General features: G+C 34.1%; 1 protein-coding gene across 1 annotated transcript in view; it reads right to left on the bottom strand.

Annotated features, from left to right (window-relative positions):
- Positions 1–18,169, bottom strand: part of LOC133191259 (histone-lysine N-methyltransferase 2C-like) — a 70,688-nt gene that overhangs the window by 42,317 nt on the left and 10,202 nt on the right. Inside the window, exons 10-39 of the mRNA XM_061327014.1 lie at positions 18,024–18,081; positions 17,606–17,783; positions 17,178–17,292; positions 16,848–17,038; positions 16,289–16,406; positions 16,055–16,130; positions 15,602–15,711; positions 15,281–15,400; positions 14,620–14,727; positions 14,169–14,297; positions 13,377–13,481; positions 11,637–11,818; positions 11,160–11,437; positions 10,678–10,758; positions 9,992–10,045; positions 9,087–9,284; positions 8,681–8,836; positions 8,449–8,553; positions 6,689–6,804; positions 6,218–6,491; positions 5,946–6,011; positions 5,544–5,666; positions 4,925–5,002; positions 4,640–4,760; positions 4,222–4,409; positions 3,923–3,996; positions 3,733–3,765; positions 2,150–2,264; positions 1,838–1,912; positions 123–233 (exon numbers count right to left, since the gene is read on the bottom strand). Coding sequence (XP_061182998.1) covers positions 123–233; positions 1,838–1,912; positions 2,150–2,264; positions 3,733–3,765; positions 3,923–3,996; positions 4,222–4,409; positions 4,640–4,760; positions 4,925–5,002; positions 5,544–5,666; positions 5,946–6,011; positions 6,218–6,491; positions 6,689–6,804; positions 8,449–8,553; positions 8,681–8,836; positions 9,087–9,284; positions 9,992–10,045; positions 10,678–10,758; positions 11,160–11,437; positions 11,637–11,818; positions 13,377–13,481; positions 14,169–14,297; positions 14,620–14,727; positions 15,281–15,400; positions 15,602–15,711; positions 16,055–16,130; positions 16,289–16,406; positions 16,848–17,038; positions 17,178–17,292; positions 17,606–17,783; positions 18,024–18,081 — 3,736 coding nt within the window. The remainder of the gene's footprint in view (positions 1–122; positions 234–1,837; positions 1,913–2,149; positions 2,265–3,732; positions 3,766–3,922; positions 3,997–4,221; positions 4,410–4,639; positions 4,761–4,924; positions 5,003–5,543; positions 5,667–5,945; positions 6,012–6,217; positions 6,492–6,688; positions 6,805–8,448; positions 8,554–8,680; positions 8,837–9,086; positions 9,285–9,991; positions 10,046–10,677; positions 10,759–11,159; positions 11,438–11,636; positions 11,819–13,376; positions 13,482–14,168; positions 14,298–14,619; positions 14,728–15,280; positions 15,401–15,601; positions 15,712–16,054; positions 16,131–16,288; positions 16,407–16,847; positions 17,039–17,177; positions 17,293–17,605; positions 17,784–18,023; positions 18,082–18,169) is intronic.

Raw genomic sequence — 18,169 nt, 5'->3', positions numbered from 1 at the left:
TCAAATATACTGATATTCCAGCTAACAAAGTTCAAGGGTACTTAATCTTATCTAACTTTAACTCTAAACTAACTTAAGATTTTCTACATATACACGTAATTCAATGGTTTTAAGATGCTCACCTGGATTGAAGGGGTCACCATGTGATGCCATCATCCTCGGATCCTGTGGGGTGGTGGGGTGACTAAGGGGACTCTCTGGTAGACTACCCGGCATCTGACCAGGGGAGTGACCTGTCAATCAAGACCAATTTCTGATTCATTTGAAAACCTTAGTATCAGATAACATAGGCTTTTTAAATTAACATATCTTAAACCATTTAAGAAGCTGTATGTAGAGAGGTTCATCTCACTATACATTGAAACAAACTGAAGAAATCCTTCAGCAAATACATGTATCAAAATCACAACTCTTCTTGATCTTTGAGCTTTACATGTGTCCTGTTTCTATGCCAACATTTTCAGAATTCTCACTTCCAGTGCATCTCTGATGAATGCATGAAACAGAAGTAATCTTGTTACAAAGGCCCAAAATACCTTAACGCAAACCTAAAATTTTTGTTTTTTTTTTTATACATGTACCTATTTGACGAGTCGGTAACCATTAGTTCCACTTTTGGATATCTCTTTCTGAGAATTACATTTTTACTGAGAGTTTAGTTGAAATTTCTCTGCTTCTATTCCTAATTATCCAGAAACAATAAGAGCTATAAACAATGTGAACACTAGATCTACTTTCTTTAATTAATAAACAAGCCCCATACAAAGTGCACCTTCAGGAAATGGCTCGTACATTTTGCTCTTCCGCCTAAATTACAGTTCTATTTTCACTTCAGTATCAAAATGCTTTCAGTGTCTTTAATTTTTCACAATAATGTATGCTCACTGATAATAATGGTATCCTATTCTTAATATTGTTTCTTGAAGAATCTATGCATCAAGTTGAGTACACATAAGTACACATGAAACTTGAACATATGTTTGTACTCCTTAAACATTAGAGAGGTTTAGCAAGCCAATGTGTATGCAAATGTGTAGGAGGGGATTCCCCTTGGAAATTGGGGGGCCGTTTTACAAAAGAACTTACAACTAAGACCAAAAACTTAAAATGATTGTAAAATTGTGCAAAATTAATGATTCTTTTTAAAATTGCTAGCATAAAAATATCTATGTTTCTATTAAAAAGATTAAAACCTTTTTTAATTAATGTAAATTAGAAAGTTATAAGCAGATTTAAATTTTGGTCTTACATCGTAAGTTCTTTTGTAAAACGGACCCCTGGGTATTGGGTCATTTGCTATTGACAATTTTCTACACATATCCATTTCCGAAAAGAGGGTCGAGCACTTGCAAATCCAAACTTGTAACTTATATTTCCTTATTTGCTATTTATTTCAAGATGTCTGTTTTTCGAAAACCTGAAGAGTTAATGTGAATACTGACAAAAACAACTTAATTTTATCATCAAAAAATCCTATTTTATACAGTGTTAAACTCAAAACACACTAATCATGAAAGATTTTTTTCAAATAATGTGCATATATTAATATATATTAAACAAGAAATGTACTGTTAACATGATCATGTAATCCTAACTTGTTAATTACAATGTACAAGTCCAATTACATAAAATTTCTTAATCTCTCTATTGCATGTAAGTCTTTTTGAGAAGGAAGGCTGCAAATTTACATTTGTACTAGGAACTTATGGACACTGAGCAGTGAGGGATACTTCTCATGCCAGCATGGGACCTCAGTATTTACAGGCCTAACCAAAGGACACATCAACGTAGTTACAGTTACATTAAGAATTTAAATCCTTCCTAAACGAGGAAATACCTTCTGGTGTGGTCATCACAGAGGGACTACTGGGTACTCTGTTAGAAGGACTCATGCCAAGAGGGGAACCCATATCTAAAATAAGATTCAATATGTACACAATAAATAAAATGAAAATAAATGAAATGATGCAGACATAACGACGCTTAAAAAATTTACTGATATGTTCCTCCAATAGGACTACCATTTACGTACATGACCCGAATGTACCAATGACGCTAAAGATTTGATTCCTGCTCTGATCTTATGTTACCCATAAAGAAAATCTTACATATCATATATGTATTATTTTGATACAAAGTTATTACTTACTGTCACCTTGAGGTGGATAAGGAGAATTTTGAGCGAGAGGCATTTGTCCCTGGGGTCCTGGAGGCATTGGCGGTCCCATTATTGGGGGTTTATTCTTCTTTTTAAATTCTTGTGTCTGCTGCAGAAAAACATGTACAGTAACCACAAAAAGTAAATCCCTTAATCTAAATAATACTCAGTAATATAGAGGCACTGAGACATTTTAGCTAGATAACATACATGTACGAGGGTTGTCCGTAAAGTTCGTGGACAAGCTAAAATTTAAATAAAAGTTGCGTCATATATATTTATTATTAGCATATTTATAATCCTTTACTATATGTGAATTACAAAATGAAAAATTTTATTCAATTTTAAGTGTATAATTACAATTATGACTTCATTATCAAACTTGGGATGGTGACCCAGAGCACAACAAAGTTTTAATTAAAAAGTTATTAATCACTTTACACATTTCATTTGTATTTTGTAAAATTCCACGGAAATTTGGATGGCTTTTACATTATAAGGTTGACAAAAGTTATAACGTCAAACCTGTAAAATTTGAACGTTCAAAGTTTCGAAATGGCAGAGAAATCGAGGTCAGAGTTTTTAAGATAGTTTCGTCATTGTTCGAAAAAGGGACGTTTTCAGAAAAGGTGGAGCAGAGAGTAGTGATAAAATTGTGTGTAGACATCGGAAAAAACACCAACAGAGACCCATAAATTCCTTAAACAGTCGGGAAATCATAGTAAAGTAATCTATTCTTTAGTGTTTAAGTGGCACAGAAGATTTTCGGATGAAAGAGACTGTTTACTGGATGACATGCATGAAGGAAGACCATCGTTTCGAGATTGTAGTGCTGTAAAAAATGAAGTTCGTAACCTGACTTTGCCATATTTTCGTACATACAGTCGTTTTACGCGGACAGAGGTTTGATGATTTGCAGGATCTGAGACAGGAAGTTGTTAAATATTATTTCATGTATGAAACCAGAATAGATTGTGCACATTTTTGATGACTGGTTGAAACGACATAAGAAATGTGTTGAGTGAAACGGTGACTGCGTTGAGAAAACTTAAATGTATTTAGCATTTGACATCGAGTAACGTCAAGGATTTTCGTTTTACTGCTCCGGGTATGAGTGTGTATCTTTTTTGTATCTGATAAAATATAACTATTTGTGCTTTGTTTGTGATTAAAACTTGCATATTAATAAACTGAAACATCAATTTAATGAAAATAATAGTTTCATATGTTTTATCAATGTTTGTCAGTAAATATCAATGTTGTCCACGAACTTTACTGACAACCCTCGTTAGCATGACATGTCTATAAATTACAATTTTATACTGGGGTATGTTTCAGATGTAACAAGAGTAATTTAATACTACTGTATACAGGGTTATTTTCACCCCATTTAATTTTCACCCTTTCACACTTGCAAGCAATTTTGCCCCGTTTTAAATTCGCTCAGTCACAGTTTTGTTTAAGAAATTATATTATGTTCTTTGAATTTGCCCCGTTTAAAATTCGCACACCTGTGAGTGGGTGAAAGGGGTGAAAATAAAACGGGGGTGAAATTTTCCACGTATACAGTATACCTTAGTATTAGCTCGGTTTTTCCTGGCCTGCATCTGAAAAAGACAAAAAAAAAAATCATTAACAGGCAAACCAGTTATAATTTTTCATTTAAAACCTGCACAGTAATACTGAAAGAATTAACAATGCACATTCAAATACTGATTATAATGTTTTTTGACGAAATATTCAATAATAGATCCTATTTCTCACCAAATAAGGTTGCTTCTCATCAGAGGATAACTCTCGCCAAGCCTTGGCAATTTTCTTAACTCTTTCTGACCAATCTATTAAAAAAATACCATGAAAAAGGTATTATAAATCTCTAAAAAATAAAAATTCAATCAAAAATCTTACTATAAAAAGCAAAATTCCTGTATTTCATCTTTAAATACAAACTTCTCACCAAACTGATAGTGAAAACATGTCCCTCTCAGGTTCAAATAACAATCATCTACCTCCTAAACTTTACACATTTAAATATACCTGTCTTGTTGAAGCTAACACTGTACCTGGGTATTGTTGTTTAAGCTCTGGATGCCTCAGATTGCAGTACAACACGGCAGAAATGGTGGATTTCTCTCCTAGGTCCTCATCACACTCCCACTTCAGCATATTACGGCGGCTTGTGGTGGTGCCTCCACCATCTTCACCATCAGCCCCCACCTGTTGCCAGGAGGGCTGTTCTCCTCCCATCGCCCTGTCAAACAATAAATTACAATTAAGAACGGAATGGGTTTTTTCCCAAACAAATTTTACTGAACAATAAAAATGCATTTTTCTTTTGATACACCATTTCACTTTTTAAAAAAAAAACTCTCAAAAATACCACTCAGTCTGCTTTTCAAAAGCTTTTAAGTTTCCATTTAAATGTTGAATATCACAAATTTTTGACACTGTTATCCTTTGAGCCAAAGAGCGAAACAGTACCTGAAGTCTCCGTAAGGCATTCCAGGCATTGGTGGCATCTGTCCTGGGTGTTGCATGTGGGGTGGTAGACGTGGTACAGAGGGGCCACCCACAGGGAACTGAGGTCCTCCACCTGGTACAGCTGCAATTTTTCAATATTTAAGCATTTACTTTGCATGCATTAGATACAACAGGCTAAGAAAAAAATCGCTTTTACTTTTGCATTGAAAATTCTATTATCCTACTGAAGTTCTAAGAAAATTGTGTACTGTTTAATATCTGATTTTGTATTGTTTGACTGATTACATTGATTAGGATCTCCATCAGGTTGAAGGACTCCCTTGAATATGTCATCCACTGTCTGTCCATCTATCTGAGTCAAATCTGTAAAGTGAGATAATAATTGTTAAGCCTGATCTTGCAAGATATTAAATACTGTAAACTAGTTTATGTACATGTACTTTTAGTCATAATGTACATTGATGCATAATCATAATATTGATCAATCTCTATCTCAAAGTTAGGTTTCTTTCAGTTAGGTAGAAATTTGTTTAATACTGTAGATTCCTTATTGAAGGTGAGTACTTGATATCCCCAAATGACTTGTAGGTGCCAAAATGCAAGAACATGAATTTGGGAGTGGACTTTGATCTAGAATTTTCACATGTATTTCACCAGTATAAAAATTAAAATACTTTAATTTTAGGAGTGATGCTTCTCACTTACATTTAGGAATATACAGTAAAATAAGCAGTCTTGATTCCCTTTCATCATCATTTTCTCTGTACATGTATTTATGTGCTGTATTTGAGAATTTTTCTCCCTCATATTTCCATTATAACTTTGCAGAAATTTCTAAGAATGTTCTCATACTATGTATTAAGAAAGTATAAAATGAAGTATGTAGCCTGAATTATAAACTTACCATCAGGAAGCATTTTATCAACATCAATAGTGGTTTCCACGTCAGACAGGATGTCTGGAAGCTCCCCACTGGGTCCTGCTGTGGGTTGACTGGTCGAAGGCTGTTCCTCTGATATAGGGAGATCTATTAGAAGCAAAACTCATCTCATTTAATACATGTACTTATTTATAGAGCCATGATTAATTTCTTATCAGCTTTTGACATTGACTTCTAACAAATAAATTCCGGCAACCTGCAAATGTTGAAACTGGAAGTACATTTAATTTACAGAACAACAAATTAAAAAGCAACCACAAAAATTGTTCTGTGCATTTGGTTCAAGTTGTCATTCCTGATGGAGAATCAGATCTACAAATAAAACCTATATCTATTAGATATTATGTTCACTTTGTCAACACTTACCTCCATCTTTGAAAATACTCAGAAGATCATCAGGTGGTAGTTCTTCTAGGTCTGGTAACACATCCCCTGAAAACAAAGACCTCTCTCTCAATACGTACCAAATCTGATATACATTTAATTATTTAATTACAAAATGATCTAACAAATTCTTCCTACATTTTGTACTTCAAACATACATGTATAAAACCAAAGCATGTTTAGGAACACTATCAGCAACTACATGTATTTTACATTTGATAGTGTAGATATATAGTGTTTTTTTTCAGAAATACCTATAGGGTTAATGTCACCACTAGTTCCTGGAAAACTCGGAACTAATGATGCCCCAGCTGATAGAACAGATTGAGAGGTTCCAACAGAGGGCAGAGCTGCAGGGAGCTTAGAATTTCCCTGGTTTAACTCAGGAAACAGCGAGGGCTGGGGGATGTCTTTTGGCAGGTTAGGGGTAGATGCCCTTGATTCGTTGTCTGAATCTGAGTCTGCTCTGTGACCTTGTTTGACCTTGGCTTTACTTTTGTCCAGGATATCCTTTCCAAAGAAGGCTTCCTAAAGTAAAATTAATTTGTCATTCAGTTTTTAAAATATGGAATATGACAACATTTGAAGGAATTAAAAATAATTCAGCATATATAGATACACATACAGTATATGATGTTGTAAAATATTGTTTACATTTATAGAAAGAAAGGTGTCTACATCTGTTGCCTCAATTTGGAAAACAATAACTAGTAATTTTGACAAACCTGTAGATAGTTGGGAAAACTGTTTTCCAGTTGACTTTTCTTGCGTGCTTGGCGCTTCCTCTGTTTCTTCATTTCACCTTCCCCTAACTGAATTGGAACTGGTTCACCATCCTCACCTTATGAAAATACATGTAAAATGAAAGAACAGTGAAATTTTAAGTTACATTATTTGTGTAAAAACATAAACATGTACTAGAAAACTGACCAGTCAGCAAGGGCCCTGCCGAGGGGTAGAAATATAAGGGTGCAGCTTACAGAATGAGAATTTTAATACAAAAATTTAAAAATATATGAAGAAGAAGAATATGCATTAACAACTGTATTTATAAAATTTCAAGATAATTCTTAAATATCCAACAACCTGTAAAGAGTATCCCTGTATTTACATAAGGCAGTAAAAACATCTTATTTATAATAACTCAATTAAATGTATATTTAAACAAGAACAAAGCATGTGTTTTATAAAATGCCAGCCTTCAGAGAATGCAAATATCACCCAGGCTTGACCTTAACTTCAAAACAAACATCAGTTGCAGACAAAGGTTAATTTATCTTAAAGTGACAAATAAAGATAAGCCTGGAAAATTTTCTTCCCAGACAAGATATTTAATCCCTGGGGATTAGTTGCACTGCTCTCTCATCCTTTTCTTCCAAGTTTACAATAAGAACTTTTTCAGTAATGATAGAATGAGTTTATTATCCGACTACCTGTTAAAATTAATAGTATTCTTGAATTTACACAAGGGAACCAAAAAAAAAAAAAATGAATAAATAAATAAATAAAAAAAAACATATCTTAATGTATATCTTGTTTTTAGAATTCAATAAAATCATAACTCATTGTGTTTTTTACCAAAATAAAGTATGAACATTATTAAATCCATATTTCAGAGAATGTAAACATTATTAACTGACCTTAACTTCAAAACAAAATTCATTTGCAGAGGTATTAATTAATCTCAATTTGAAAGAAACAGATAATGCTTTGGATTTCCTTCAAGAGGAAAGTTAAATTAATCCCATGGGACTTGTTGCAGCTTTCATAGTTTACAATAGGAACATTCTCAGCAGTTATCTCTCTTTGCCATGGCATTCATTCAAATGTAAAGTTAAGGAATCTACCCCACCACCCAAGCTCCAAACTGGATGACATAGAGAACCAAACTTAGCATCAAAATATGTCTTACTGCCTCTTCAACCAACATACCAAATTTGAACTTAATTGGTCAACTACAAAAAAAGTTATTAGAAAAAAACAGAAAATTTGTGGATGGAAGAATGACAGACAGACGGACGGACAGACAGAGTGATTACTATAGGGCACCCGCAAATCCTTGCGGGGCCCTAATAAGCAACTTATTCATAAACTATCTAGTTATCATAAAAACATAAATCTAGTTATCATAAAAACATAAAGGATTATGCTGCTAGGAAGAATATTTCCCCTTTATTACAAAGATTTGTTAAACCATTGCTTGCCCATTGATATTTTACTTTTTATCTATAATATACAGGTAACATTTGTTGTGAAGTATTACAAGGAATGCATTTCATATTTTGATAATTATCGCCTTAAATTTGAATTACCAGTATTTCACTATAAATAGTGGGTCAATTATGAACAATTAGAGTTCTCATATGAGTTTTGAAAACATGCAAAACTCTTACATGTACATGTATAGTACACACAAACAAAACTTAAAATCATAGATTACATGGCCAGTGATCACCAGCATAACCTTTATAACCTCAAATCCTACCTTCAGGACGAGGTTGTCCATCTGCCAATTCCGCAGGAACTTCTGACATTTGCCTCTTAACATTTGCTTGTCTACTCCTTTGTTTGGCAATAAATCCTCCCACGCCTGAAAATTTATATTGAAAAAAATTAACTGAAACCAAAGGAGAGTATTTAACTGAAGGTTTTGAAAGATGTATCATTTTTTTCCTCTCTCTAAACAATGTGGGAGTTGATTTGATGTCAAAACACACCCAGTCCAATAGTTGTCCTCTTCTTTCTCTCTTTCTTCTCCCCCTCCAAAGGGATTCCTGGGGGTACCTGTCCTGTGGGGCTCAGCAGGGAGTCGCCATCCCCTCTGACTTCAGCTGTTAGTGGGGTAGTCACCTCACTCGTATCATCTAGGCCATCTGAAATTCCAATGTCTCATCATGTTAAAAACTTCCACCATAAAAACTTTTGAATATTTAAGATTTTTTTTAAAGAACAATTTCTGCAGATTTTGCGACCAATAGATTATATAAATTCTTCTGTTCCACTGCTTTCTTAAGAACACTTTCCTGCGATACTGTAGATTTAGATCAATTCCAGCAAGAGTTTTAAATTCTTCAGAAATTTTCCCCATGATTTACGATTTTTTCCTGTGAAATAACAGCTAACCTTTTTCTAATTCATCTCCCTCTGTAGACATCTGAGTTGCCAAGCGTTGCCCTGGTAACATATCAATTGATGGTCGTTTGTTGGTACGTCTCTGTCGTTTCACTTTTGGAATCTGTATCGTTATTTCCTGCATGTGTTGTACTCCTGTCTCCGACAAGTAAACTCCGTCCATCAAGTATCGCTTTTGAGGAATAGGTTCTATAATATTTAAGTGCAAATTGATCAAGCTTTAAACCCAAACTACATGTTATGGATTGTCTCAGTCATTAACAAACTCAATGATTTTAAATCAACCTGGGAGAATCAATCTTACAGTGAGATAAAATGAACATGTGATCATCATACATGATATACAAGTAAATCTGCTAAAATTTCCTCATCTACAATGTGATAAGACATAATACTGAAGTCAACAGCAATTATTCTTACAGTTAATGCAAATTAAGATTAAAAAAGTCAAAACATTTAAAAAATATGCAAGCTACAAATCAAAATTGTAAAATAATTTGAGATTTTTGACACACACATACAAATATGGTAGACATGTAGGTGCAGGCGACACATGTAATAAAGGCTTTCTTGAGTATATGTCAAAATCTGTTTAGGCATTTATATGGTCTATCAATCAAAAAATGTGTGCTGCAAGGCTTGCCTGATCTAAAACTTTACCAATAAAATTATGCAAGGAACAGTCTCAGAATTTTCACTTCAAAGTTTTTAAAATCTTACAGCTTTATTGTCACAAAACGTAATTCCCACATTTACATAAGAATTTGTATAACGCATCCTATACAAAAATGGAAACATTTGTTCATCCAGACTTGTCAAGCAGGGTTGATTTGAAAAAAACAAATAAAGCTTTTTGGTGTGCAGCAATAAAGGTGTCTTCTACATGCAGATATTACCGATAGGAAAATAGACTGGAGGAAACTTGGAAAAGTAGCTGCTTAAGCTCTCAACTGTCAACAAAAAGTCAAACAATGACCTTTCTATTTAGAACAAGATGAATTTAAAGGGTTTTAAAAAACATTGGTTACAAATTCCAAACAAATCTCAAATTCTTCCCTTGTTTTTGCTTATTTTCTAAATCAAGAATAAAGTTTCCTTTCCTCAACATATTACAAGAACATTAAAAGATTTCAAGTAGCTGTTGCTTTCTTTTGGCCCCTTTCCCTAAGAAATAGTTTTGAAAACAATTACTTAATGAAATAAGGTTTCTTTTATTGATGTTAAGAGAAATTTGCAACTTGAAAATTTATTATCATTTTTTATTCATTGCATGTTATAATTATCAATGGCAAATATTATATCATTAAAGTACACATAAATAAAATTTCAGCACTTTACTGTGCATATTTAAAATTCAAAGCAATTTCCAAAGAGGTATTGGAAAAAAAGTTAAAAATTTCTCCTCTTTCTTAAATTTTCTGAGTTATTTTTTGCTGGTTCTTGAAAGATCCCAAAGCAATTAATATTGTTATTTAGAATTGTTCACATAACTGAGATGTTAAGATTCTACATAAGCCTGTACATGTCCACTGTACATTTAATAGACTGGTTCTAGTAATTCTGCAAGGATGTGAGTGAGTACCTGGCTCTCTGTAGAATGGAGGGGTGGAGGGTTCTTCTATCTCCACAGGTGGTGGTGTCGGTGGTGGGGGAGGTGGTGGCACTACAATGAAACAGACAGAATCCTATGTATTATATGTAACTGTGCTGGATTACTTAAAGCACCTTAGAGCAATCTATAATTGAATGATATCATGAGCAATTTATATCGTAATTCAATCGAAAGAATTGACAAAAAACATTGTTTAACTTACAGACCTTAATCAGAAATTTTCTGAAAGTCTAAACTTTTTCAATTACATGGCAGACTGCTACTGGATTATGAAGCACTTGCAGAAAAAAAGCTTGTCAACAGTAGATATCAAAATCATGCCAATTTACTAAAGCATGAGTTGTGTTAATGCTTAGAACCTTTTAATTCACGCTGGATATCCTGTAAACAAAGCACTATAGAGGACAAGATATTCAAGAATTCCAGTTTAATGGATGCACAAATTTACTTACATGGTCCGTCTTTGCCTGTCTTTGGTCTACAGAACAAACACTGATAGTCATAATCAGCAGCCCTCTCCATATCATCCTCTGACCGGAGTCCATCACAGAGGGCGTGTAGCCAGCGATTACACTGCAGACACTGGATAATCATCTCATCCTCGTGGTACTTATGTCGACACACTGGACAGTCTATCTTACTGCGACAGGGACCACACTGAGTGTAATTGTTCTGCCAATTACAGCCAAAGCCTGGAGTGGTACTGCCACAGTTCACACACATTACACACCTATACAGCAAGTGCAATATGTAACTGGGAAATCTGTATATAAATGCTGCATTCAGCAGTGTCAATACACCTGTATCTTAAGATAACAAACAACATGGACATGTGTGTGTAATGTTATCTTGCTTCAAGTCAGTTGCAATCAAATACAGATGTACTTGTGTTCATTTCTAGAGATCTAAAAGAAAAACTGTGGACTCACCATTTACATTTCCAGGTTCCTTTTGGCACATGGTTCAAGGGTGGATCCAAACAATATATGTGGTAACTGATATCACACTCGTCACACAGGAGTAATCTCCCTTCATCATGAGGCTTCCCACAGCCCTCGCAAACAGTGCAGTCAAGGCAACGCCAGCCCTTCTGAAGAATCACCTTAGTTACCTGTAAACAACAATGCAGGCTGAAGTCATGAACTAGTGTTAAATCTAAAGCAAACTAGCATGGCGCGGCGCCATGCCCTTTTCTCTCGGCGCCATGCCCTTTTTTCCAGCGCCATGCCCTTTTTTCTTTGCAAAAATAAATAAATATGCCTAGCAGAGGCAAGATGGACTAGTGGCTTTGTTTATTCAGTGCATGCTGATTAGCCCCTTTGTTTATTTAATGCACCAAAGGTGTGAATTCAGGACAGGAAATCGCTTCTCGCTTGAACGCACACAGCCACCTGGCCAGGTAACATGCCTCAGGCTGTCAGGGTACAAGAGATAACACGAGAAAATATCATTTGATTGCATTGATAATGCAAGAATTAGCCCAATGTCAAAGATAGATTAATTTGTAAATTAAAATGTTACACATTTTAAATCAGGATCGTTTTTTTTTTTAAATTGAAAATAGAAAAAACACAGTTCATGAAGAAATGTGAAAAATAAAACTGCTGATGAATTAAGTCAACTTACAATGTACAGTACCAAAAAAACTGAATATTATGTGTGAAATGGGCTAGAAAACAACAAAGTATGAAGTTAGTTTCTTTCAACATGTTCAGTGATTCTGTGTTTTAACTTTTTGAGTTGACACCGAGAGGCTCAATGTTTCTAAGCCAGAAAAAAAGTTTTCACCAATTTATATATTATTTCAAGTTTAATTTTTTGGTATGATCAGTTTTCACTTGATTTTGTTGGTAGATTATTTTCAAAATAAAGAAAATGCCCTCTACATTTATTATCCAAGTAGCCCCCCCCCCCCCTCCCCACTTTGTAATTTTGTTCTGTTATTTACTTCATACACAAATAACAATATTAAAGCAAGGAAAAAAAATCATACCCCAAACTAAAATAATTCTTTTTAAGCATAACCTTGATAACCATACTAATTTCTTGATTAAAAAATTTGAATTTAAATTTTGGCTATAATTGCCCTCTCTGTGTGTATTAAATGAATTAAGCTGACAGATTTATAAATTTTTTCTTTTAGATACTTGTATAACTAAAGATTTCAGTATTAAATAATAATTTAAGTACATAAACATGATAAAGAAAATATTTATAATTTCAAAGACGTTAAAAAAGTGCCCTCATGAAAACTTGTCGCGGCGTAAAGTGCCCTTTTGATTATTGGATTATCATGCCCTTTTTAGGGTCTGGATTTAACACTATGAACTCTACAAATACATTGTCTACTTCCTTGTACAAATGTTTTGCTAAATGTGACAAAGTCAGATTTTTCTTTTTTCAAATTTTGACAGCTACATTGTTGAAACCAATTCTGGATAATATACCCATTTATAACTTAGGTAACTTTTAAAATTACACACAACTTTTGATTTTCATTACAAAGTCTTCTTTTACAAGGCATGTAACTACATGTAATACTTGTATTGCTTTCTAATGAGAATTAGTGTTGTTTTAATCTTCTAAGAATGCTATATTTGTACTCTGTTTACAGCTAGTTTTTATTCATCCCAACTAGAAATGCTTTTAAAACCCCCTGAATCTCTGACCTTGACACTGGCACAGTATGGATGATAACATTGGCCACACTGGGTGCAGACAATAAGCTTTCCTTCCTCTCCTCGACCAAAACTGCCACAACTTTTGCAAACATCCTGAAGGAAATAAAAATATTACTCAGGAAACTTTCTTTTCTTTGTAATAAATTAAATATTAAAGTATTAGATAGAAATTATTCAAAACGGAATTGAACAAACCAAAGGATGTACATGTTAAGGGGTACAGCTATACATTTTGTATCAAGTGCAGTAGAATTCTTACATGACTCATTTATAACCTTTTCTGACCTTGCACAAAAACACTCAACACCCCTAGTAAATCATCAGTTTGCTGAATACCTGATTAAGGACAAATCTGTCCTGAGCATTGGCCAGTATACTGGTCTGTGAATGATTACAATACCTGATCTAGGACAATTCTGCCTTGAGCATTGGCCAGTATAATGGTCTGTGGATGATTATTATACCTGATCTAGGACAAATCTGTCTTGAGCATTGGCCAGTGTAATGGTCTGTGATAGGATTACTATACCTGATCTAGGACAAATCTGTCTTGAGCATTGGCCAGTATACTGGTCTGTGATAGGATTACTTTACCTGATCTAGGACAAATCTCTCCTGATCATTGGCCGGTATAATGGTCTGTGAATTATACCTGATCTAGGACAAATCTGTCTTGAGCATTGGCCAGTATAATGGTTTGTGAATGATTACAGTACCTGATCTAGGACAAATCTGTCCTGAGCATTGGCCAGTATCAGGGTCTGTGGATGATTACTATACCTGATCTAGGACAAATCTGTCCTGGGCATTGGCCAGTATAATGGTCTGTGGATGATCATCACCATCGTCATCCTCTTCTGTTGAAAACTGAGTCTTCTTTGGAGGTTCTCCAGGAAGAGCTGGTGATATCTACACGTACAAGCATTGAAAGTACAGCTTTTGGAGTTTCGGAGAGAACATCAGCAATTTTTTTTTTTACATCTTTCAATCACAATTTTTTAAATTCTTTCTCTTTCAATCAATAAACCTTCAAGGCTCTTACTGAACACATTGTAATAATCTAAAATTTTGTCTCTAATGCAGTCTTTAGAGCATGAAAGGAATTATCAAAAAACGTTTTGGTTTTTAAAAATAATCATAAATGGAACAAACTGAGAGCCCTTTCCCCTGTAATAAGGGGCCTTAGCAATAATATTTCTGAGGAGATTGTGTGTTAATTTCCAACAGGTACCTGTGCTTGTAGTCCAGGCTGACTGGTTTTCAGCTTTGGTTTGGGTCCCCTCTTTCTCTCACAGAATGCTGGAGGTCTTTTTTTCTTTTCTGGTGCCATTGGTCTTCCCTAGAGGAGATATGATGTTGATAATCTATACGAGTATGTAGTGTAAGGCTGAGTAGTCATTTAAAGCATTCCTTTTACATCAATTTATCATGCACTTAAGTAATTTTGCTGTCAGGAATATTTGACAATTTTGACGTTAAAAAACAGAGTTGAAATATTGGCACTTTATATTTTGGCAAATTTTCATTTTAAATACTATGCATAACTCTGTGTAAACGTTATGCAAATGTTAGCACTATTTTTGTTTGATCTGCTAAAAAAAACCCCAACTTTTTGCCCGTTATACAGAATTTCCCAGTGACCTTTAATTTGTGATGTAGTTTTTGTCAAAAAATCTTGCAAGATCAAGATTCCAGATCTTAAAATATGTGGTATACAAAATACAATGTTTATATTCAAGTACATATACAAATAAATACAAGTAACTTAACTCAATCCTTGATTCCTTGTAAATTTTGATGTATGTGTATTCATGAATGTTACTGAACTTCGAAAGTCTTGTATGCACATGCTTTAGTTGATGGCATAAAACTAAAATGATACCAGCACTTACCCTTGACCTTCCAGGATTTGACACTCCTATTTTCTTGCGGCTCATGGCATTCAGTTTTCCTCCTTTGCTACCGATACCACACCCCTCTATATGGGGATGAATATGGGGAGGGCTAGAAAACTAATGAAGAAATTTTACAATGACAAAAAATCAAAAACACGTACATGTAAATTCATTATCCAAAAAATACCTGTATGTGTGTACATTGAAATTTGCAATTGATAACATGTCTTATGTAAATTTCACTCTTTTTTATTCCATATCTACACATGTATAAATGTAAAAAAAAAAAACCAAAAACAAAAACCAAAAAAAAAAAACCTTTTCCAGTGCATTGATGTCTATATCCATGCTAGAGATTGAGTCTTCATTTAGGAGGAAGGAGCTGGAGCTTTCATCCATGATGGAGGAAGCATTTTCCATGTCAGAATCTGTAAATAAAACATATTCACAGTCTTCAAGTCATTTCAGACATTTCTTAATCTTCTTTGATTAAAAATAGAAATTTGAAATATACATGTATGTATGTCTATCATAATATGAAAACACAAGTACAAATATTCCTAAACAAAAAGTGTTAATACTACTCTGACTTATTTGAATTTGCCATACATGTACAGTGTACTTTCTCAAATTAATTAAAACTAGTATATGTACCTATCTCAAATTGTAGAGAAAAATTGCTGACTGAAAGAATATAAAAATTACAAGTAGATATTTTAACAGCCTACAACACATCAATATACATGTACATGCACACATGTATTTACTTACAATTACCTTTGATGTCAAACATTTCATTACTTGGCTCCTCATGGTAAGGAATATTAAAAGGAAACACAGATTCCATCTGAAATTTTAAACAGTATAAAATTTGTATCAACTCTTATAAAAAGAACCCATTACCATTCTTGTAGAAACAAAAACTTAATATGAAAGGATGCTTGACAACATTTTGAGAGAAAACAAGAGATATACAGTGTAGTTTATTTGTAGATCTGTACTCACTCTCACCTCTGGATCTCTGTTGCGACAAACAGAACACATGTAGTCCACCTGTTCTTCATTCTTAACCCTCTCCAACATCACATTGTCAATGTAGTCATCACATTCAGCATGAACATGCCTTAAAACGTAAGGGATAATTTTAACACCAAAAATTTCAGGCCGTAAACATAACTTAACAAACACCTAAATAAATGTCTGAAGATATCAAGGTTCTGACAGCCAAGAAGCCTTATTGAGCCAAACACTTCAACTTCTGGCCAAAATTTTTGGGAAACATATATTCCAATTATAAAAGATCTGTTTCAGTTATGTGGATGTTTCATTAATCTAGATGATTGTCTTAAGAACACAAACATCTGGATTAACGAGACTCAACTTTAAATGTAATTTGGCAATATTCAAAATTGCATCATACTAATTTGAAATTTAATGAATATTTACAATGCACCTACTATATTTGTTACCTACATATTGTTAAATGCAAATAACATGTTGATGTGCACAATTCAATAAAAATTCTACAGCTGATTTTATTTTGCTAAACTTTATCTCAACAAACTTTTTGCAGGTGTTGCACTGTATCATGGCCTTCTGTGTAAACTGTCGGTAAGCCTTGCCACACAATGGACAGGACAGGCCCTTGTTTCTCTGCTGATAACAACTGTCACACACAGAGTAGTTCAAATGCCATCGTGAACTCGGTCCACTTCCTGGGGTTCGTGCACCACAGTCCCCACACACTCTACAGTTCTGCAAAACAAAGAACAAACTTACATGTATCAAAGTTTGGGGAAATTTTTCAATCAGATTTTCATCAATTTTGTACAATCACAGTTTTGACAATGTCTATGTAGATTGTCAACCTTGATTGTGTGCTTATGTACTGTACCTTGCACTTCCATCCATTCTTTGGTATGGCTGTCATGACAGGCTTCAGACAGAATGTGTGGTATCCCTTGTCACAGGTGTCACACACCAGCATCTTACTGTCCTCACCTGGTTGTCTGTCACAGCAGAAAATTGATTATTTTTAAACAATTAAGTGATTCACTACCTCATTTACAATATACATGTATCTGAGCATTCAACACTGTATCATGAGCAATACAGATTGTAAACATCAAGCAAGATCCATGTCAAAGAATTGGATCTTCAGTCAATTTTCAAGTAATTTATGCCTTTTTAATACATTATATCTGTTACGCCTGCATTTTCAATTCTAGGTTCATTTCCATTGAAAACTTCAAATTCTAACAAGAAAGGTTGATTTCCATTACAAGTTTAAAGCTGGATATCAGTTACCTCCCCTTTTCTTACCTGCACATTTGGCACACCTTACAGTCTGGGCATTGCCAGCCTGCTCTGACCTCAGGAGATAGAGCCACTGATGGATGGAGACAGCCACCATGATAATGATGTCCACAGGAAGTACAGAACAGCTGTTTATTGATCTTGTCAGCTTGGCAACACAAAACACAGTATGCTTCTTCACCAGCTGAAATCAAATGCAAACTGGAATATCAACAGCACATAAATTCTAAACTGAATCTAATATCCTTCATCAAAATTGTGCAACAAAGTATACACTTTTAAGTAATTCTCAATTGTTTTTAAAATTCAAATATCACTGTATCTACAAGTACATTAGCTCCCATTAGAGGAATGTTGATTTATGATTTTAATATTCTTTTGAAAATACTGTTCAAAAACACTGAGGTTGAAATCTTGCACATACCAATAGCCTCAGCTTGATCTGAATGATCAGGGCATAGAATGGCCAGTTTCTTCTTGTCCTATAATACAGAAACAGATGGTCATCACCTTATTTATATATCAACATCAAATACTGAATAAATAATTGTTCCAATATATAAAGCATAA

Source organism: Saccostrea echinata, unplaced genomic scaffold (genome assembly GCF_033153115.1).
Source record: "Saccostrea echinata isolate AGI-Se365-2 ecotype Australia unplaced genomic scaffold, CSIRO_AGI_Sech_v1 ptg000023l, whole genome shotgun sequence".
Lineage (NCBI taxonomy): Eukaryota > Metazoa > Mollusca > Bivalvia > Ostreida > Ostreidae > Saccostrea > Saccostrea echinata.
The sequence above is the reverse complement of the archived record's forward strand: the minus strand, read 5'-3'. Positions and strand labels throughout refer to the sequence as shown.